Source organism: Triplophysa dalaica, chromosome 23, assembly GCF_015846415.1.
Source record: "Triplophysa dalaica isolate WHDGS20190420 chromosome 23, ASM1584641v1, whole genome shotgun sequence".
NCBI lineage: Eukaryota > Metazoa > Chordata > Actinopteri > Cypriniformes > Nemacheilidae > Triplophysa > Triplophysa dalaica.
This window is the reverse complement of record NC_079564.1, coordinates 19,181,023-19,203,344: the sequence shown is the minus strand read 5'-3', so window position 1 is coordinate 19,203,344 and position 22,322 is coordinate 19,181,023. Positions and strand designations below refer to the sequence as shown.

Genomic DNA, 22,322 nt, shown 5'->3' with positions numbered 1-22,322 from the left:
AACATTGTGAAAATAATTGTGGGCGGAGCTTAGATGTCATTCCAACCAGCATGACAAAAAAAAATTCTGGACAGGATAACACACGTGGTAGCACGTTTTGTTCGCTTGCTTTTTGACAAGGACTAGAAAAAATCGGATTAAATTTGAAGTTGAACATGTAATTATTGGCAAACTGTTCAGATGCATTCTGAATAACACACACCCATCGATTCTGACAACGGCCGGATGCAGTGCTAGCTAATGATCAAAGCCAAACACAACGATCGCACTTTAGTTCTGTCACAATCTAATATATTGAACATGTAAGGAACGCGATTGTTTTTGAAAAAGTTAACTTAAACGCCAGGAAACCTAGAAAACCACAGACCTGACACATAACATGAACCTTCTCACTGTTTCATCTCCCTTTATACTCATCCACTTGTGGCAACTAAAGAAAAGAGATGACAAACAGTTTCCTTTACGTTTAGTTTCTGACCCATAGTTATGGTGAGATGTATAACTAACTAAGTTAGCTTAGTTAGTTAGTTAGTAACGCTGCCTGAAAAATAACCTAGTTCCCCAGTTTATGATTTGGGCATACATGAGATATTTTTAGACACAAATCATAATCCACACCAACAATAGACAATAGCTTTTTAATCTTAAGTGTTAAGAAGTGAAATGCCAGCATTTTTGATGATTGTTTCTGTCCGCTAGTATTATTGCGTTTAACTACAGCATCGTCAGTAAGTAATTTTAAGCGTTTTAAAATACCAAATTAGAGACTGTATTGTGTCTATTGTGCCACTAAACAACACAACAAGATGATATGTTAAGCTCCTAATGTTGGTGAATCTGTGCTGGTTTGTATAGGCAAACCTTTAGTTTTCCCCCCATAAGCCTGACGTCGGTGTAAAGGGGGTCTAGAGATTTACATTTATTTATTTACAGTAACGTATAAGGAAATGGAGTATACTGTAGTACAAATTATCCATCATGACATTACACCGGATATTGACTACGCTGAGCAAACGGATCTGATTTCATCTGAATGACTGTGGAAATCAGTCCTGAAAAATCCAGTTTTGCTGTAAGTCTCTCCATCGCTCTCTCTCTCTCTCTCTCTCTCTCTCTCTCTCTCTCTCTCTCTCTCTCTCTCTCTCTCTCTCTCTCTCTCTCTCTCTCTCTCTCTAGCTCAGCTGTCACTTTCACACTAGCACAACATTTGGCCTCCACGTCCTGAGCTAATGGGCTCGCCCGGGGGGTCAAACCTCACCCTCTGTGTGTGTGTGTCTGTTGTTTCAGCATGTCACGCATGATATTTGCTCAAATGTTTCACCACACACAACTTCCTACAGTTGAGGACACAAATTTACAATACGTTTAGAGCTCCTGTTACTTTGCAGCTCAACACACTCCCAATGTGAAGTTGTGTTATCTGGAGCACAACACACAGTTGATTTGGCTTCAGCTATTCACTGGGTTCACTGACTTGTCTTCAGGTTCATTTCCATATGAGTTTAGAGATTGTAATTATGATGTGATGTGCATTCGAGTGGTTTTGATGGTTAAGGAACATGCAATTTTATATTCCCGATAGAGAGGATACATTTAACTTATTGAAAAAACAGGAAGATATTTAATCGAGTTTTTGAACACAAGCCTAGCTTGTTTGACTTTTTAACCCATTTAACCCATTATATTTTTATATTACATTTCTTAAAGGCGTGATACCATGCTATGTCATGCATTTTGACTTCTTTATACTGTTAAACTTGTTTGCTTCTCATGCTTAACATGGTCAACTTGTTAAAAAAACGAGTTGGATGTATAATGTAGTATTTCTGTGCTTGATACACTCCCAGCACTCCAACTTGTTCCGGAAAGTTTTATAAGTCTGTTCCTTTTATAGGGAAATTCTCCTGGAATAGCACGCCCATGGCAAAGCGAAAGAAAGAGCCCGCCCATGCGTCAACTGATGAGCGATAGGAAGACCTGCTTAGCATCAAGATTGGCTGTGCTCTGGGCCTGCAGCTGTGGCCCGTTACTCTTGCGATAGTGAGAGAAGATGAGGTGTGTTTTTTTTGTTCACAGCATTTCAGTGATGATTCTCAAATAAGCGGTGGATATAACACTGGATTTGGAGATTGTTTGAAATTTATAGATGGCACAGTCCCAGATGCTGGACATGAACTGCACGCGGTGAGTCAAACTAAATCATATGTCTGTGATTTGTTGGGAATCGGCGTGTACGTGCATAATGTACTAAACACGAGAATAATCGTACAGCTGTATCTCTCTTTTATAAATGTGATCAAACTAAATACTCTTCGAAGATACGACGTATAAAATACTACTGTATAGGTCCTCAAGATTAATATGAGATTGGCAGAAACCCCGTGTGTTACGCCCACTTTGAAGTCTTATACAGTTTATGAATAGGCATGGGTTGTTTACGTGAACTTTGCAGAACCTTTAAACTATTTTTTTTAGATTTGTTGTTTTCATGTTACAATACAAAAACCTTCTAGAGATATAAGTCATCTAAAAACGCTCTCTGTTGTAATTGGGAATGCATTAGTCAACAGTCAAACACGAGGATTCATTTGAACGAGTCAGGTGTTTCACGAGCCATTAACTTGGCAAACAATTTCACTGATCTGAGTCATCAATGTAGAACAACATGTAAAAGTGCTTCTTTAACAAGATAAACAAAAAGAAATCCATATATCCACTACAATTATGAGTTAGAGGAATGGTTGAGTCAGAAATGAAAAATTTGGCTCTTCTGAAAGCACACTTTTACCCTTCCTCATCAACATTCACTTGAAATATGGCAATCACTTGAAATATGCCTTTACACCAAGTTTCTTCTTGTCTGCTATGAGTATTGTTAAAACTGAATGAAAGTGTACTTTCAGTCAACCTTTAATGCACTTTTTTGAAATAAAGTGACTTCTCTTTAGCACAGTGGTGTAGCCATGATTTCTTTTGACTGCTTCAAATAAAAAGTAAAAAATAAGGAATTATTGATTTGTTACTCTGGTTGATCGACCAGTGCTTCCTGTGTTTTCAAAGTTATAATGATGTCACGTGTTGTGCGCAGCATCTTTTCTGCCAAGAGTTTAATTTATACGCTGCGATGGCGGGTGCACAATATTCAGTTTTTTTTTATATAAATTACGAAAAGATGAGCAAGAAGAAAATGAGTATGAGTCGCTGAAGATAATGATTACACTGCATATGACTTTTCTCAACAGAAACTTTTCTCACACTCCGTCTTGTCACAGAAAAGGTAAATCCAATGTTTTGACTGGTGGCCACGCTGGGCTTCTTAATCCTGGTCCTCACGACCCCCCGCTCTGCATATTTTGTATGCTTCTCTTACCGCTTCAGAGGTTTGTTCAATTTGCCTGCAAGAGCCCTGCGAAGTGGAAATAAAGGGCATTGAAGTGCACGAAGCGTGACTACTATGCAAATCTCATGATTGCGGTTAAATAACACTTCAAACTTCCGTAGTAAATTTAGTCCGTGTGTGAAGACGCTGCAGGCAGTCGTGTAGCACAAATTTGTGTTCTGAAGATTACTTCAGCCGATTTCCCGTGTGCAGGGAGTAGAGAGCAGTGAACACTGTGTAGGGACCATCATGTCAATCGGAACACAGTTCATTTATGGAGTGCTCTTCTGATGAGCTGGTGAAATAAATCAGGTATGTTAACAAGAGAGAGACGCAAAATATGCAGAGCGGGGGGGTCGCGATCGAGGACCGGGATTAAAAACCACTAGGCTATGTTTACGTTTGCTAAAACGTTGAAATGTGCTGTTTAATACAGGTGTATCTTTTTAGTTCTAGATAGAAGTTAATGAAATAGTTATACACATACATAATAGCCCCCCTCAAAAATAAAACTGCTTTAGCAAACTTCTCTCTCAAAAAAGTTAGTTGTAAACTAGTTGAAAGGGTACACTTGTAAATGCACAATACAATGTGCACTTAAAATATACTTGAACTATGCATAAGAATACTCTTTTGTAAGGGACCTCAGTGTAGTGTTGGACCAGATCAGCTCTCAGTATGATTGCTCTCCTGTTCGCTCCCTGAGGGCATTATCTGTTTATAACATGATAGAGAAAAATACAATTCACTTGAAAAGCTATTTGTTATTGTCTTCATTAAATGATGGCTTGTGAATCTCTGTAATGGTCTGTGTGGTTTGGTGCGGAGGGCAAAGACTGTGCAATGTGGCTTCCAGACATTTAAATAGGTTTCTTTGTCTTTTCCCAAAAATTTCCCATCTAAAAATCACATTATTCGTCAAATCACGCACGTCCTCAAACAGCCCAACCATCAATTCCACTTCATTTTGAAATGCCACGATGTTGATCATTTTAATAATTTTTGCATTGATTTTCTCGTTGCCCAGCACAGACCGCGCGTCGGACCAGCGCGACCCACTTACATTAATCTTCTTTAAGTATTCCACTTCATATCACTCTCTGCTTCCGGTGAGTAAGTGACTGAATGCCGCTGTAATTATTCTCATTGGTTTGGTGAAGCTCACCTCACTCTGAGGTAAACTGGACTCACATCATTTCGCTTTCTTTCTGTCTGTCCATCTGCCCATCTGGTTTGTTTGCATTTGTCCGAACAGGTCTGGCGTGCTGCGTGCGTTTGTGCGGTACAATAGACTTGCAAAGACAATAGTGCAAGGAGAGGTTTGAAAACATGCTAAATGAATGCCTGGGATTTGGTGAAAACTGTGCAAACAGATTCTTCCTTTTCCTATTTGTTTTCTCCCGCCCGCTGACCTCTCCATATGCGTACGAATACACAGACAAATTAAAACGCATCATTGTGCTATTTTTGTTCAGGACTGTGGTATCGATGTCCGGCAGGCTAAAGCCTTCTAGTGTTGTTTAAAAAGGAAAGCGGCGTGATAACACGCTATTGAATTGTGACAGAACTAAAGTGCGATGGTTGTGTTTTGCTTTGAGCATTAGCCAGCATTGCACCCGGCCGTTGCCAGAATCGATGTGTGTGTGTAATTCAGAATGCATCTGAACAGTTTGCCAATAATAGCCCGACACAAAAGACAAGCTGAACCAATCTATGGGCTTGTGTGCATCGAAGGTACTTCCAAATTCCCAGAATTCTCCTCTAAGTGCACGTAACCTTTGTGTCTCTGTATGAGCACATGTTCAGAGACAGTTCTTATGATGACATACATTTGAAAAGGTATATGATGTATTGTTCTGTATTCAAAGAGAACGAACTGCTCTTTTTGAGCTGCCAGTGTGTATTAGCTTTAATATCTGCCCTGTGTGCATGGGTGAATCTTACAAAAACATGCTCGGGTCACAATTCAACTCAACAGCAAACTGAACTGACAAAAATTTGTATTTTGATTGAATCAGAAAAGAGTTGCTCTTTCATAGCTCAGGAGATTTGATGGAGTTCTCAGTTGCATTTCAGATGTTTGCGGTGAAATAAAAAGAGACTGAAATGAGAGTTTAATTTTCTAAACACATATGGAGGTGTAGAGGTCAAATCATCTGGATCTGAGTCAATTTGATGAGAGCTCAGTTTGACACATTTTTCACATCTCTTCTCAAACTCTAATGATTCTTTTTCTCAGGAGAAATATCTGAGACGCAGATGAGACTTGAGCAGAAATTTCCTTTTTCCTTCATTTAATCTCATGGATGTCTAAAAACATAAACAAAGGTTACTGCACATGCGCACTTTTGTGACCACAACTGAACTTCCGGTACACATTCACAAACAATAGAGCGCCTGTAGATTATGTCTGATAACAAGCATTACTTGGCTAAACTTGTTAAACGCGCATGCACGTCCGATGAAACGGTCTGTATGAGAAATAATTTAAATATTGACATCTAATCTGTGACTCTTCTTTCTCATTTTCCTTCCAAATTATAAAATATTATAAAGTTCCTGGATCTTTCACATTAGTGTTTGGTTTTAAATTCTCGTTTTTCTCATTGATGATTTTTATTGCATTACAGAAACATTAAAACAGAATTTATTTACATCATTATTGATTGCAGGTAGTAGAACAAACACCATGTCATTATATAGACAATTATTCATGTGTTTCATTAGTTTGATTTTGTGGCAGAAGTGTTCTTGATAGCTCTTCACAATATATACACCTGCATGAAGTCTTTGAAATACTGATGTGAAATATAACTATGAATTGATCATAATGCAGTCCGACACGTCATATCGCCCACTGCATGACTATACACAGATTATTAAAGCACAGTGGAGTCTGTGCAATATGAAACATGAATCACACATCTGTTAAGTTCCTGTTACACAGATGATCACATTATGCAGCTATTAAAGCGGCCGGTGCATTACACTAATGGCTCGCTGCATTCTCCCAAATGACAGCACAGGAAGAATCCATTAGAAATGAGCCAAAGACCAGTGTACTGTGTGCTGTTTCACCTCGGCCACCAGCACACCAGTGACACAAGACAATCCTGAAAGCACTGCACAGGTGATTGATACGTGCAAAGCTGCAAATCTTTGATGCCAAAAAAATGCGTTAACCTTTTCCCCGGGTTCACTACTCAACTGACTTACCCTGGTTCAAGGACAGTTTAAAATCACTAGTGTATGTGTCACTGTAACACATCGTCCTGTGTGATAGACGTGTTGGAGATACACGAGAGATTTTTTCAGAGGTGTAAGAGTCGACTGTCACAAAGAAATAATCAGGGCAAATTTCCCTCCAAAGTTTTGCATAGAACTATTAAAATTCACCCTTTAAAATCTCATTAATGTTATACAGAAAATCCTGAAAAAAATCCTTCTTGTTATACAGAATAAATGTGTTGTCCTATAACCCTGCTTTCTACTTTCTACACAGTGTATGCAGCAACGTAAATGGAACATCATAAGTGATTAATTTGTAACTTTTTTGTTTTGAATTTACATTTATTATGTTTGATACAACAATTGCACTTTATAATTTTAATCACATTCATTGTTTTAATGAGATTCACTTTCCACAGAAACTTTACTGTTGACATGGTATTTACATTAAAAACGATGTATTACATCCATCCATCCATTTTCTACCGCTTATCCGAACTACCTCGGGTCACGGGGAGCCTGCGCCTATCTCAGGAGTCATCGGGCATCAAGGCAGGATACACCCTGGATGGAGTGCCAACCCATCGCAGGGCACACACACACTCATTCACTCACTCACTCACACCCTACGGACAATTTTTCCAGAGATGCCAATCAACCTACCATGCATGTCTTTGGACCAGGGGAGGAAACCGGAGTACCCGGAGGAAACCCCCGAGGCACGGGGAGAACATGCAAACTCCACACACACAAGTCGGAAGCCGATGTATTACATATTTATTTTAAATACAGTTGGTACTCAACCAGAACTTGTTTCTCGCTACCTTAGGGCTGCGGCGGTGAATTTCAATTCCTGCTCTTGATCGCCGATTGTAGCTGTAACCATAGATTTTGCAATGAACGTGTGTCACATCATGTTTTAACGGTCAAAAAGTGGAAATGCTATAAACAACATTTCTAAAAGTTAAATCATATAAAATTAAATACATATGAAACAATTTACTGTTTTTACTGTAAAGCGGTTTGGCCACCACGCAAAACTGTAAAAAGTAAGTGAATTGTTAAATATACAACATGGCTCCAATGCAGACTATAGTGTAAACTCAGTGTTACTGGCAATCTGCACGAGACAGTCATTTAAAAGAAACTACGGTCCATTTGAAGTGTGACCAGGACAGAAGTAATCAATTAATTGAGATGAAGGGATTGGTTTTACAGCAGGGTCCATGTTCCCATGAGACTTCACTCAAAGCTTAGATTAGTGGACGGCCGTCGCCTAATGTGGCTTTATACATCATGGATAAAAAGAGTCCAGTAACTAAACTTAGACTGGGATACAAATCCCTGGACGGCACGGGTCATTTCCAGTAAAGAAGGGTGGGCATGAAGGTTACTGGTGGACAGACAGAACACTCACGCTACGGTAGCTAAACCACCATCCTTGAGTCACTGTCACGGATCATTTTGTGACCCCCGGGGGGCCAAAGGTCATCATGGCCTTAATGTCACGACAAGCATTTTTATCAGCGCTTTGATTACACTTCACAGATAACAACTGACTAACCGGACACTAGAAGTGCAGTCGAGAGTGTCTCCACACAAAGAAAGAAACTCTCAGATCACTTTAATGAGAATAAATGAGGGCCATCACAAATAAATAACGACCGAAAAAAACAAATAATGAAACCAAGGTCACCACTGCTGCCGGAACTCCTGATTCAAGCATTACCATCACTGCTTCTCATTATCAACACTCACAAAAGAAATGTTTTGTATTTTAGAGTTCATGCTTGCTAGATCTAAAACAGAGGATCAATTCAAACAGCAAGTGTTTTTAATCAAAGTGCTTCCGTGACAGCAATGACCAGTCAACACAGACAGGAGATCCTCAGAGATCAGACATTACTAATGGACAGATATGAAGGATGACTCCCTGTTCATCATCATTAGAAACATGTGTCATATGAGATGATTATGAACACAGGCCTCATGCAAATAACCATAAAATCACTGAGAATCAGCACACACTGCATTGTTCTGTTTGTTTAGATAAAGACCTCCTCTGTTTATCCAACCCAGCTCAAACACACACACACACACACACACCTGCCCTGCAGCTCAGCATGATCTGTGTGTGTCTACTATTTAATTAACTATATTTTTTTATAAAACATAAATGTATTAAAATACATATGTTATTAGTAAAATGTGTTTTAATGTCATTTCTTTCACTGCTGTATCCAAACATTGAGAGAACATGGTACAAAATGTTTTTTTTCCAGGCAACTCGAATATATGTTTATCTCTGTGTAAATTATGTTTATTAAATTAAACACACTATTTAAATATATTATTATTTAATTATCGTGTCATGTTTAAATAAATCCCGAGCACACAGGTTTGACAATGTACAACATTACCATTAAAATGAATTGACAACTGTAAACTAATAAATCCAATAGTGATGATCAATGGTACATATTAGGAAAATTTAGCAAAAATGTACAAAAAATTGTGCAGTTCTTGGTGTTGATAGTTTGGTTGGTGTTCGTATTGAGCGTTTATTTCTAATCTAACATTAATTTCGGCTTTATCACTCCTCCTGTAGTGTAGAACGAATTCAGCAGGTAAATAACATTACAAATAATATAAATAATGACTGTTGTGTGCGATATTTCTGAATGTCGGAATTTCAGCACCTTGGACAAGACCGCGAGGTTCCGCGCGCAGCTGGGGCGTTTTTACGTGCGCGCGCTGTGAACCCCTTCAACAGCTCTCCGGAACCGAGCTTACCGTTCCAAATCATTTTAGGAAGGTCTACTTAATCGTAGAGGTCTTAAGTCGCGTTAATAAAAGTTATTGAACTATGTTAACTTTACAAGCCGCTTATAAACGCAGCGCGTGTTGAACGAGCCGCGTAGCAGAACCCTGAAGGCAACGAAGTCGTGGATTTTGAAGTCCAATTTTAAGATTCCAGATTAAACAAACAGTCTGTGAATAAACCAGCGCTGTCTAGTTTTGAAGCGTCTGTCTCTGAAGACCAGACGCGTTGAATGTAAGAAACGCGTTTGATTTTAAATTGTCTTTTGACTTCAGTTGCCGTCTGAAAACGATGCTTCAAAAAACACTTCGTACTCACATCGACAATTTAATAATATTTACTTAACTCACGAACGCATTGAACGCGACGCACTCACCTGTTCACGCATAACAGACATCGCTTATCTGATACAAGACTCGCTAGTTTAAAAGCATTATATTGTTGATTAATAATGAGGAAAAATCACTTTCAATGGCGTCGTTAATCCTTCGCATCGAGACACCTCCAAAAGCTCATAATAAAACGTGCTTATTTTTGAAGAAATTCTTCAATTTCTTAACCCGGTAAAACTCGGAATATTTTTTGTTTATTTAAAATCTTTTATAAATGAATTCAATCATACGCGAAAAAATGACTTGGGAGGCGCACCGGCGATTGCGCACAGTTATTAACTGTAATGTTGTGGTGAAGGAGCAACTTTCCTTCGTTTATTTATGTTCTAATAGATGAGCATCGAATGTTCAGTTAAGAGCAACATAGAGACGATAAAAACTATCTGGGTTACTTACATGTGAAACTTGTGTTCGTCTTTATACTTCAGAGTTCACACATTTCCTCTGATCAACAGAAAGAGCCACAGTAAAGCCATCCTGAAAATCCCCTGCAGCCGAAGAGCAAGTGCGCATTTACTGTTCCAAGTTCAGTCAGAAGTGAATCCAGACGTTCGTTAGACAGAAAACAGGATTTAATTCCCTCTTCACATCACGCTGAATGTCTGTGCCGTTGCATTCCCAATGACAGACATCACAGAGTCTCCAGCACATGAAGTTGTGGCTCTGTGGAAAAGAGGAGATCTGTCTCCTGTAGTGTTCACGTGTAGTCCAGCAGGGAGTCAGTGTTGAACACAGGTCTGAACTGATCTGAGAGCAGCAGGCAAATGTTCCGCCTTCTTGTCGAACACCATCTGCTTTAAAACACCAAAAGTAAAAGCATCACGTGTTTCAGATGTTAGCTGTGCTTCCGCTGGATGAAAGAACAGATTGCTTATGTTACGCATATTGCCTTTTTCATATGCCGGGTTTTACATTTGTGAATATGTGAATAGTGTGGAATATGAACTTGTGACCCCCTCTGTTGGTCAGACAGAAGTATGGCAGGACAGAAGTTCTTGGGTCGTGTTTTTAAAGGTTAGTACGCCATTTATCTTTAAGACTATTAATCATTTTTATACTGGGAAAAGGACGTAGCTGTTTAGCATAATACAGCAAAATAACAACTCGAACGTTTTATTTCTCCGATAAGTTAAATAACGTCATTTATGGGTAAAGAAGTTGATTTATAAATAAATAACTAAAATAATAATGACCACATAATTCTGCAAGTGCTTTTTGGCAATTACTTGAACAACTCCGAAAAAGTGCCAAGTCGTATTATAAAACCATGATGAATATTTAACACGGGAATACAAACACCACTCTACAAGAATGCATGTTTTGAGTCATCACTGTGTTTTGTAATTCTGTGTATTTGTGCACAATAATATTTTCATTTTATTGTAAAGTTGAAGAGACATTCTGTTCGTCATTCGCTATATATATTAATTCGTCCAAGTATTCCGGCGGCTCGTTTCCCGAGCGCGGCGCGCCTCCACCAAGCGCGCAGGAAGTGACGTCACGGCGTCAACATGCAAGATGGCGACGCATCACAGGCAGAATGCAGCGGGGCGCAGGAAAGTGCAGGTGAATATTTCACACTGATGCGTTGGCTTGTGCGGTGTGTGTCATGTTTGTTTTGTGACGTTAGTGTTTAGACGTGAGTTCAGCGTGTGACTGGTGTTTGTGCGCGCGGGTTACAGTGTTTGTGTGGCGCTGAGGGAGCTCGAGGCCGGGCTGTGTTTAAATCTGACGTGCTGTCTCTGGAGTCTGTTAATGTTAGGGGGGTCCAAAGTGCATGTCAGAGCAACAACAGCTGGAGTTTACGGCATCACAAGGGCGATTCGAGTCAGATGTCTCATAATGCTGCCTACTGTGCGTTTACTAGGGTTTAAGGCTCGAGCATCTGGTTTTATGTGGTGATGATGATGTAGTGTAGTGTAACGTTAGGGTGGATTAAGATGCTGATTTGGGCCCTGCTCTCGTAAGCGCGGGACAGTCAGACACAAGCTAACGTCACAAACAGCACATAACGTCACATGACCATACGAACATCTATGAACGTGTGCATTCTAAACGTGTATTAACACATATGTAGTTAGTATGCGTTCGGAACACATGTGAATACGTGATGACCATTTGAGCTTACATGTATGAACAATTGCATAATTAACACATGAATACATGCATTATTAACATGTATGAATAGGCCTTCATAACATGACCATACAAAACTGTATGGAAAACGTGAATACTTAAGTGGATAATGCATGCTGAGCACATGAGCACATATGTCCAGTATGTACTCGCATTTATCTCTAATAAACATGTGTGTCTTGTCAATTGCATGTGTTTAATCATTTGAAAATGTGCTTTTCTATGATGTTTTAAACATTTGCTGATCCAAATGTCACCAGCAGGTTAATGTTATTTTTATATGAATAGCACATGACGTTTTGTTCAAATCGTGAGAATAATTTCTATGTTTTTGGAATTAGACATTTTGTAATAAATAATTATAATGACAGTGCTGATGTGTCTTGGTTTTTCTCACATTGATTGTGTGTCAGGTGTCATATGTGATCAGAGATGAAGTGGAGAAATATAATCGTAATGGAGTCAACGCGCTACAGCTGGATCCGGCTCTTAACCGTCTCTTCACCGCTGGACGAGACTCCATCATCAGAATATGGAGCGTTAACCAGCACAAGGTGTGGATGTGTAGATTACAACTGTGTGTGCTTTTACAACATAACAAATATGAGACCCACGCTCAATAAATACACAATAACATTATATTCTGAGTAATGTGGTTCACCACTTCAACTGATGTTTATGGTCCAAGACATTAAAGTCCAGCAGCAGATGATCTCAAGATAAAATCAGCAAATCTCCCGTTGTGCAGAATCTAAAGTTACAGGTGTTTGGATATTATATCTCCACGTGGGCTATCTGATCAATGGTAATTATTGGTAACGGTTAAGACAAATACAAACATGGCCTGAATATTACTAGAAAACATTAATGGTCTCTAGAAAGGTTGCCTTGGCAATAAACTGAAATATGTTTAGTCGCTACAATTATTAACTGGGAATTAATAAAAACGTAACCAAAACTACAACTGAAATTAAATCTATATCAATATTAAATAAATGACCAAAGCACACAAAATAAAATAGCTGAAAACTTAAACTTATTGTGAAACTAACATGTTAAAATAAAAGCGAATTAAAATAAAAATAAAACTACATTGAAATTGAAATTTAAATAAGTCAAATAAGTGATTTGATGAGATTTGTGGTGTGTTGTGAACATTGACAGTGGTTTTTGTGTGTGTTTTGCAGCAGGATCCGTACATCGCGTCAATGGAGCATCACACAGACTGGGTGAATGATATCGTCCTCTGCTGTAATGGAAAAACATGTGAGTCCTGTAGCGCATTCAGGCAATTCCAGCGTTATGGACGTGGCATAAAAATGGTCAGAGAATGTATTTGTTACCTATATACTGAACCATCTGTTTATATTTTACTAAACCCTTGTTGATAGAGTCTTAACATCAGAAAAATGTCAGTCTATGAACAAATTTCTTATTTTAAAAATGGTAAAATAAACATGCGTTATTGGATGTGACATAAAAAGGACAGGTTTTTGGGGAGATGATAACGGTTTAGGATTTTTGTCAGTAACTCTTTATAGAACATCAAATAGTTTCTTTATTTGAAATTCCATGTGTCCATTCATGAGGAATATGTACCATAATGGATGTGACCATCTTGAAAATAGCGTCTACCTTTCTATAGAAAATCATGCACTAAAAATTAAACAAATGCTTTAAAATCTTGAAGGGAGACCTCACATGGGTTTTAAACCACTCAATGTTGATATCTGTACTGTTAGCATAGTAAGAAGCTCTGGTAAAACCTTTATTTTCGTGGTAAGGTTGACATTTTCACAGAATTGGCGATTTACATTCTAATACAATGGATATCTATACAGATATGTGTGTGTGTGTGTGTGTGTTGTGTTCCAGTGATATCAGCGTCCTCGGACACTACAGTGAAGGTTTGGAACGCACACAAGGGCTTCTGCATGTCAACGCTGAGAACACACAAGGTACTTTATCATGTCTGTGTGACATTTCAATGAAAAAAACCCACAGTCTGAAATGTGAAATGAATGTTGAATCTAAAGATTTGTGTTTGGCTTGTGCAGGATTATGTGAAAGCGCTAGCCTATGCTAAAGATAAAGAGCTGGTGGCGTCGGCAGGGCTGGACCGTCAGATCTTCCTGTGGGATGTGAACACGCTCACAGCTCTTACTGCCTCAAATAACACTGTCACCAGTGAGTTACACTGAATAAAACATCAAACTTCAGTTTGTGTGATGTGTTGATGTGTTGTAGACGTGTGTTTGTCTGCTTCAGCGTCGTCTCTCAGCGGGAACAAAGACTCCATCTATAGTTTGGCCATGAATCAGATGGGGACTGTTATCGTGTCGGGATCCACTGAAAAGGTTTGTCTTCGTGAAGTCGTTGTGTTGACTTCAGAAAGTTTTCCACTGAAGCAGGATAAATGATTCTGTGATAAATGAACGTATGAATGGTTTTCTTGTGTCAGGTGCTGAGAGTGTGGGATCCACGGACCTGTGCCAAACTGATGAAGCTGAAGGGACACACGGACAATGTGAAATCCCTGCTGTTAAACAGAGACGGCACTCAGGTGTGCTTTATGAATACAGTCACAGTAGTTCAAATCTTATTTGTGTGCTTAACTATAGGGGGTGTGACGAGACACTTATCTCACGAGACGAAATGATGAAATGTAAAGGAAAAATAGTCTTATTCACCTTTTCACAAATGCAAAAAATGTAGGCATTATAAAATCAACTTGTACTTTATGAAACACATTAAATTTCAATATTAATGAATTATATCATGTAGTAATAAACAATATGTAAACATTGCAAAATGTTTTGTCATAAACCAAAAATTGACAGGCAGTAATTGCTCAAAATGTATGCTTTGTGTACTTAACATGCTCATCTTTTAGTAAAGCGCTGTGGTTGTTTTCTTTGTATGCTTTTGCTTAGCGCTCATGTTAGCGGAGGTGGAGATAATATCACACTGTCAATACTCCTTCCTCCTCTGACTGAACGCTCATAGCCTTCAGAATAACAGTTCAAACTACATAAACACATCATGGTACATGCTTACATTGCACATATGAAAGAGACATATGATCTGTTTTTGAAGAGGTTTGCCCGTGAATGTATTTAAAGGGGTCATATGACACGGCTAAAAGGAATATTATGGTTTGTTTTAGATGTAATGCAATGTGTAAACACGATTTAAGGTTAAAAAACGCTGTATTTTCCACACGCTTTGCATGTTTCTATCTCCTCTTTGCCCCGCCCCCTGTAACCCGCCAATTCTTAGTCAACTCATACCAGGAACTGACTTAGATTTGTGGGGGTGTGGTTACACAAGGTGTTTCAGGCAGGTCTGGGTGAGCATTCCCTTAAAAATAAATCGATTTTTTGTTCCCACACTTTAATGTTTGCATTTTGACGTTTCTAATACATACATGGGCAACTTATAACACACCAAAGACACAGAAAAACACGTGTTCGTGCCATATGACCCCTTAAATATAACGTAATGTGAACTTGCAGATATATACTGTACTTGTGGTACTTGGCTCAGCTGCTGGCACAATGAACCGCCGTAAACACTCGTGCATAAGGCTGTGGCATACTTCATTTTTACATGTACGTGAGCATATGCGTACAGCCAATGCAAACCTTGCAAAGTATACTGCTTTTGACTCATTCGTGTACTTGCAGGTTTTTGACACATGCGCTTTACGACATATTGCAATATCTCTCTGGCCTTACAGGGGTCAGGTTTTCTTCAACTACATTGAATTGATGCTCCAAGGATACAGTTGCCACCTGGTGGTTACTTCAAGAAATGGAATGCACATGCCCAACCTGCACATACTTTTTACGCAAAGTGACAAAATTACGGTGATGCGCGTACTTTTCAGATGACAAAATTTGCGTCACATGCACTGTACGCTGTCCCTTACGTTCCGGTAAAAAGGGAACTATATTACAGGCTTTATGCGTAAGACACCGCAGACGCAAGAGCCGTGCGCAAACTTGAAACCTGTCCGTCTAGCACAGGGGTGTCCAATGTCGGTCCTGGAGGGCCACAGTCCTGCAGAGTTTAGCTCCAACTTTGTTTGAAAGTTTCTAGTCTGCTTTGTGAGACTTTGATTAGCTGTTCAGGTGTGTTTGATTAGGATTGAAGCTAAACTTTGAAGGACACAGGCCCTCCAGGACTGACTTTGGACACCCCTGGTCTAGCATGTTTACATAGAAAAATGGTGGGAAAGTAGCGCCGCATGATGGTAAATCACGTTGTCTTTGAATAGCGGTGCTGGCGTCACTTTAGCATTTGCACATACTTTGTGCAGTTATTAGCGTGTTCTGTACTGTAATGACAACATGTCGCACCACAAAGAAATGTGCACTCACACAAATGCTCCCAAATACATTTTGAGGTCGCACAGGTTAAATTTAGGGAGCATATGCATCTAAAATGTTCGTTTTAGATGCATCCACATTGGATCTCAAGTCACACTCTGTCTTATCACTTTTATAGATGTGTATTACATTCGAGTTCTGTGGTGAAATATAGTTTTGATGTTGGTCTTCAGAATGAATCAGGAGTGCTGCGTTTAGCTCTTGTGTGTGTTGCCTCAGTGTCTTTCAGGAAGTTCAGACGGGACCATTCGGCTCTGGTCACTGGGTCAGCAGAGGTGTATCGCCACGTACCGCGTTCACGATGAGGGCGTCTGGGCGCTGCAGGTCAACGAAGCCTTCACGCACGTCTACTCCGGAGGTCGTGACCGTAAGATATACTGCACAGACCTGCGCAACCCGGACATTCGTGTGCTCATATGTGAAGAGAAAGCACCCGTGTTGAAGGTGAGATGGTAAAACTGTCTAAAACATAGACAGCTGCCTAATAAGACCACATGAGTGAGTGCAACCTCCTCATTTCAAATAGATATATTGATATCCGTGTTTCTTATTGCAATGCATTCTGGGGTGGCCTTTTTTGATTGTGAAATCAGGAGGCATGCTTTAAAATGCTGTCAACACAAGCAGCTGATTAGGTTTTGGAACGGAGCGGTAGACTGTAAATCAGACGATGTCGAGCAGAAATCCAGGCGGCAGGTGCGCGTGCAGGGCGAGTATGAAGTAAGGTAAAGTTGCTGAAGTGTGAATGTGTGTTTGACCTCTTTCAGATGGAGTTGGACAGGTCAGCTGAACCACATTCTGCCATCTGGGTTTCCACCACCAAGTCTACAGTTAATAAATGGGTGAGTGCAGCTGGTGTCGGGCGTGATGTGAGCTGAGGCGTACACCTGCCCTGAATCTGTGCAGATGAGCACTAAGTAGTGTACAGTATCTTGGTTAACGTATAAAGGTCATTCATTAGTGTCACTCAGAAAGATGTATGCGCCAACTCCTTCACTTATGGTTTCATTTAGAGCAAGAAAGTTTTACTCAGGATGCTGTCGTAAAATTCATTCTTGATGCTTTTTCTAAAGTGTTCAATTCATCTTTACATCTTTCATCTTTCATTTTTAGCATTACAGACGGTATAGAAAAACACGATTGCATTTGTAATATTGATTATTGCATAAGATGTGCCTTGGCACCAGTTATTTTAGTTTTACTTGTTTATTGTGGTTTGTATTAACTTTTATTCTTTATATTTTATGTATAATCTTAAGGATGTCCTTTTTTCTTTTATTAATCTGCCATTTAGATTTGAGTCATTTTTAGTTTTGTTCTTATTCATTATATTTATTTATATATATTTTACTTATATAAATTTCAAATGATTTTTTTTATCTCAATTTATTTCAGTTATACTTATTTCAGCCAACATTGCTTTTTTATTTTACTTTAGGTTTTTTAAATAATATTTATGTTTATATTTTATGTCTTTGATTTTTTATAGCTATGTATGGGATAATCCACAGATAGCTGTGCGTTAAAGGGTTTTAATGCATGATGTGGAGGCCAATCAGAATGGAGTATTCAAACAGACAATCTGATATAAATAGTTTTAGTTAACAGTAATAATCCTTCAGCACAGTGACAGTAGATTCAAATATATTTGCATAAATGATTTTCTCTGTCATATTGTTGTAATATTTCTCTGTTCTTCTTCAGTCTCTGAAGGGGATTCATAATTTCCGAACGTCGGGGGATTATGACAATGACTGCAGTACTCCACTGACACCCCTGTGCACACAGCCTGAGCATGTTATCAAAGGTACACATACACATGAACATGTGTGTTATCTGATTCACAATGCTTTTAAATATTTAAAGTCCCCTTAAATCGGAAGTTGCGATCATTTTTACTTGCCTATTTTGACACATCTCCAAATGAAATGGAATTTAGAATGAGAAAAATTGTGGGTGTGGCTTTTGTTTTTCTCTGTGATTTGATTGGATGTATAAACCGCAAGTGCGTTTTGGAAAGGAACTGGAGGCAGACTGATAGTTGAAGTTGAGGAGTTAATAGATGCTCCACCCAAGCCGTCTAACATATGTTGTTTAAGATGGATTGTCACTACAGGAAGGAAGTGTTTTTTCAGATTTTCACTGAAGATTATGAGTGCACACAAATTTTAAAAAGAGAAAAACCCATAGTGATAAACTGTTTACAATAAGTGAGGCAATATTTCATAAAAAATAAGCCTTGTGATTTTTTTATTTCACTGGGACTTTAACAAGAAACTGTACCGTCAGAGCCAGATCTGAAAGGGAAGATCCATTGAAGTTTTTATCAAGAGTCAGGATGTTGAGATGTGTCTTTAGGTAATGTTGATGGTCACGTTCATGTCTTGTGTTGACGTCTAGGTGGAGCCAGTATAATTCAGTGCCACATTCTGAATGACAAGAGACACATTCTCACCAAAGACACCAATAACAGCGTGGCATACTGGGATGTGCTGAAGGTAGACTGAGGTTTACACACGTGTCCCTCTCATCTCATGATGATGATTTCGGTTCTCATGTCTGTGTTTCTGTGCAGGCGTGTAAAGTTGAAGACTTGGGTAAGACAGAGTTTGATGAAGAAATCAAAAAAAGATTTAAGATGGTTTATGTGCCAAACTGGTTTTCAGTGGATCTCAAAACAGGGGTATGTCACGGTCATTGAGCTTCATAATAAAACATTTGTTAATTAAACATAAGTTGAGTATTAAATGTTTAGTTTTTAAGACTTGTCTATAATGTTTGATTGACAGATGCTGACTATAACATTAGATGAGAGCGACTGTTTCGCCGCCTGGGTTTCGGCTAAAGACGCGGGATTCACAAGTCCTGACGGATCAGACCCCAAACGTGAGATCAGATCAGACCCACACACAGGATGTGTTTAGGATGTAAATATATGATACATATGAAGACGTGTGTGTGTGTTTCATGGTGTGTTGCAGTGAATCTTGGCGGTCTGCTGCTTCAGGCTCTGTTGGAGTTTTGGCCGCGCACACACATCAATCCAATGGATGAGGACACAGAACTGAATCACACCAGTGGTAACATTCATATCGTTCTCCAATTATTCGTCCTTATGTTACAGTATGAAGAAATGACCTAAATATGAGGACTTTGATATTATCGGTGAATGTTTGTTCTTTGATGGATCCTGGACGACATGTTTGATGTGTGTTTAGTGAACGGTGAACACGAGAGCAGGACACAGAAAGGTAACGGATATTTCCAGGTTCCAGCACACACGCCAGTCATCTTCGGTGAGGCGGGAGGCAGAACGTTATTCCGGTCCGTACCAATCCGTTTCATCTCAGCTGTGTCGATTCTGTGGGATGACATAATGTGATGACATCATCATTGTGTGTGTCTGTCGCAGGCTGTTGTGTCGTGACTCGGGAGGTGAGACGGAGTCCATGTTACTGAACGAGACCGTCCCGCAGTGGGTCATCGACATCACAGTGGATGTACGTTTATGAAAACACACTTTACTTTAATAAAAAATCTCTTGATATTGTTGAAGAAGAATTTGAATATAACTTCATTCGGTCTGTCTTTCAGAAAAACATGCCCAAATTCAACAAAATCCCCTTCTACCTCCAGCCTCACTCATCATCTGGAGCAAAGACATTAAAGAAGTGCGTCTCAGTCCTGATTTTTACAATGGGTTAACATCACACAATAATATTTACACAACATTACACAAACAGAAAGGAATGAGTGTGCGTGATTGTGTGTGCGCAGGGATAGGCTGTCTGCCAGTGACATGTTACAGGTGAGGAAGGTGATGGAACACGTCTACGAGAAGATCATTAATCTGGACAGCGAGTCACAGACGGGCGGATCGACCGCAGAGAAACCCAGCGAGCAGAAGGAGGAGGAAGACGTCTCGGTTCTCGCAGAAGAGAAAATTGAGCTGCTCTGTCAAGATCAGGTAGAAAAATCACTGCTTCTCACGACCATACTTTCAGTTAGCTTTTGTTTTAATCTTTTTTCTAGTTTGTAGCAAGTAGTTTCTTTAGTTTTTTTGCTATTTGCTTGTATTTATGTATATCTGTTTTCTTTCTTTCTTCATTTTAAACTTATTTCCATGCCAAATCATGTTTAGGCCTACATTTAATTTAATTTTAATAACAATTTTAATTTTAAATTTAATTTTAATTTAGTTTTATGCTCAACAGTAACCCTGGTGCACAATAACAAAATCCACAGCAAAAGCTAGCCTAACATTCAGAAAGCTATTTTAAAATATATATGACTGAAAGCTGAGTGGCATCATTTCTGACCCACTAGTGGTAACTAATAATATAGCAAAAAGATGTTAATAAGATTTTAAGAGTAAGACTTAAACTGAATTTTTGCTATTGATCAGACAAACTGAGGCCATTCACATGATCACATGATCATTGAGATCACACTGGACTATTTTCATGAATCCACTGTTTTGTATTCAGTTCTTATCTAAACAATGTATTATAGTGTTGAGGTATTTCTCAATTACATAAACATGACTTCCAGTCGTTCTAATTAACGGTCAATAAAGAAATGTACTAACAAAAATAGTCCTGCAAAAAATGTGTTCTCTCTGCACCTCTTGGAAGGTTTTGGACCCCAACATGGACCTAAGGACGGTGAAACATTTCATCTGGAAAAGTGGAGGTGACCTGACGCTTCACTACCGGCAGAAGTCCACGTGAGATCGGCCCGGTGCTGTCGCTATGGAAACACCCAGCAGTTCAAAGCTTCACATTCACTTCACATTCAAAGCACACGCTCACCTGCACTTCCTGGTTCTGTCTGATCATCTTCCACACACAAACCGCTCCATCACGCATGTCCATCCGGATGGAAACGGGAAGGACTTTGACGAACGGATTGGCGGTTTACAGAAACGCGTCTCCCTGTTCTCTTGTTTTATTTGTGTATGGGATATGCCACCTGAACGCTTTCCAGTAAGACGTTTGTTATTTTCATAGCGTGAACTCAATGGATGCCATATATTGGATGTGTCGGACTGCTTGAATTTTCTTCTCGTTTTACATTCCAGTGATGTGTTTGTTGCCAACAACGTTTTGAAATCCTTCCCGCAGCATGCTGGGAAAATAGAAAGGCAAAAAACGGAAGATTGCGGTCTGGATCCTGAGCGTGCGTTTAGAAACCTTCCGATTTGTTGAACGCCTGAGAAAACTCTTCAGAGTGCTCCAAGAACGCGTTTTTTTCCCACAATGCATCTGTCGCTGTGCTGTGATCATCAATGCATTCATTCTGTACATATATTGTAATTAGGAGTTTTCTTTTTAAGAAAATATACGGGATCTTCAACACGGTGCTGTTTCATGTCAAACGTGACTGATGGAGGCGAAAGCGCTAAAAAGAGATGTAGAGTTTCTTTAAAGAAATAATTCACCCACAAATCAGTTTTAGGTGAACTATTCCATTCAATGTTTCTAACTCATTTTGCTTCTGTGAGGAATCATGTGGAAGGTCAAACGTCAACGGAGGGCAAAACTCAGTTCATGTGTTTTAATTTATGCAAAACGGAAGCTGTGTTCTGCAAACGTTTGTCAATCATGAGAAGATTTGCACAGTATAGCGACATGTATTCATGTATATAATCAGACTTTAGTTTAAAGATAAGCCCATACTGATAGTTCTACAAATGTAAACCCTACTGAAACTTGAGAAGGGTTCCAAGTGTCCATGACTTCTGTATTTATGCTTCCTGTGTTGATTGTAATTATATGCAGTATATTTTGGGTAAATAACAGCTTAATAAATTAACCATTAATAAACCATTTAGAATACAGTTTATTTTTTTATTCCCAGTTGTGACAGAAAGATGTCACTGAAATCACACTGAGTGTGACATTGACTTTGTGTTTCTTCCTCATTCTGTCTTCTGATGTCTCCCTGCGTTCAAGATCTTTTGTTCATCTTCAGAT

The 22,322-nt window shown here is 39.1% G+C and overlaps 2 protein-coding genes across 5 annotated transcripts in view; one reads left to right on the top strand and one right to left on the bottom strand.

Moving 5' to 3' along the window:
- Nucleotides 1-10,635, bottom strand: part of scn5lab (sodium channel, voltage gated, type V-like, alpha b) — a 102,184-nt gene extending 91,549 nt beyond the window's left edge. Inside the window, exon 1 of the mRNA XM_056739000.1 lies at nt 10,217-10,635. The gene's annotated coding sequence lies outside the window, so the exon portion shown is untranslated. The remainder of the gene's footprint in view (nt 1-10,216) is intronic.
- A 626-nt stretch (nt 10,636-11,261) lies between these two features.
- wdr48a (WD repeat domain 48a) lies at nt 11,262-22,182 on the top strand. Of its 4 annotated transcripts, none has more exons than XM_056738061.1 (19): nt 11,262-11,386; nt 12,370-12,510; nt 13,147-13,222; nt 13,832-13,914; nt 14,014-14,143; nt 14,225-14,313; nt 14,418-14,519; nt 16,567-16,791; nt 17,115-17,189; nt 18,052-18,154; nt 18,748-18,845; nt 18,923-19,030; nt 19,137-19,233; nt 19,329-19,427; nt 19,566-19,671; nt 19,760-19,847; nt 19,942-20,018; nt 20,125-20,314; nt 20,982-22,182. In XM_056738061.1, the coding sequence occupies exons 1-19, from the start codon at nt 11,339-11,341 to the stop codon at nt 21,075-21,077; spliced, it is 2,031 nt and encodes a 676-aa protein (XP_056594039.1). In that variant the 5' UTR covers nt 11,262-11,338; the 3' UTR covers nt 21,078-22,182. The 4 variants fall into 4 exon arrangements, with proteins under 4 accessions (XP_056594039.1, XP_056594037.1, XP_056594038.1 ...); XM_056738059.1 differs by having other exon boundaries at nt 14,204-14,313; XM_056738060.1 differs by having other exon boundaries at nt 13,144-13,222.
- Nucleotides 22,183-22,322: the final 140 nt, after the last annotated feature.

Bases quoted from the DNA above. Each gene is read 5' to 3' on its own strand.
- wdr48a (XM_056738058.1), top strand. From the start codon at position 11,339: ATGGCGACGCATCACAGGCAGAATGCAGCGGGGCGCAGGAAAGTGCAG. The intron at 14,144-14,203 runs GTGAGTTACACT...GATGTGTTGTAG, and splicing joins CTCAAATAACACTGTCACCA to ACGTGTGTTTGTCTGCTTCA. The intron at 16,792-17,114 runs GTGAGATGGTAA...GACCTCTTTCAG, and splicing joins AGAAAGCACCCGTGTTGAAG to ATGGAGTTGGACAGGTCAGC.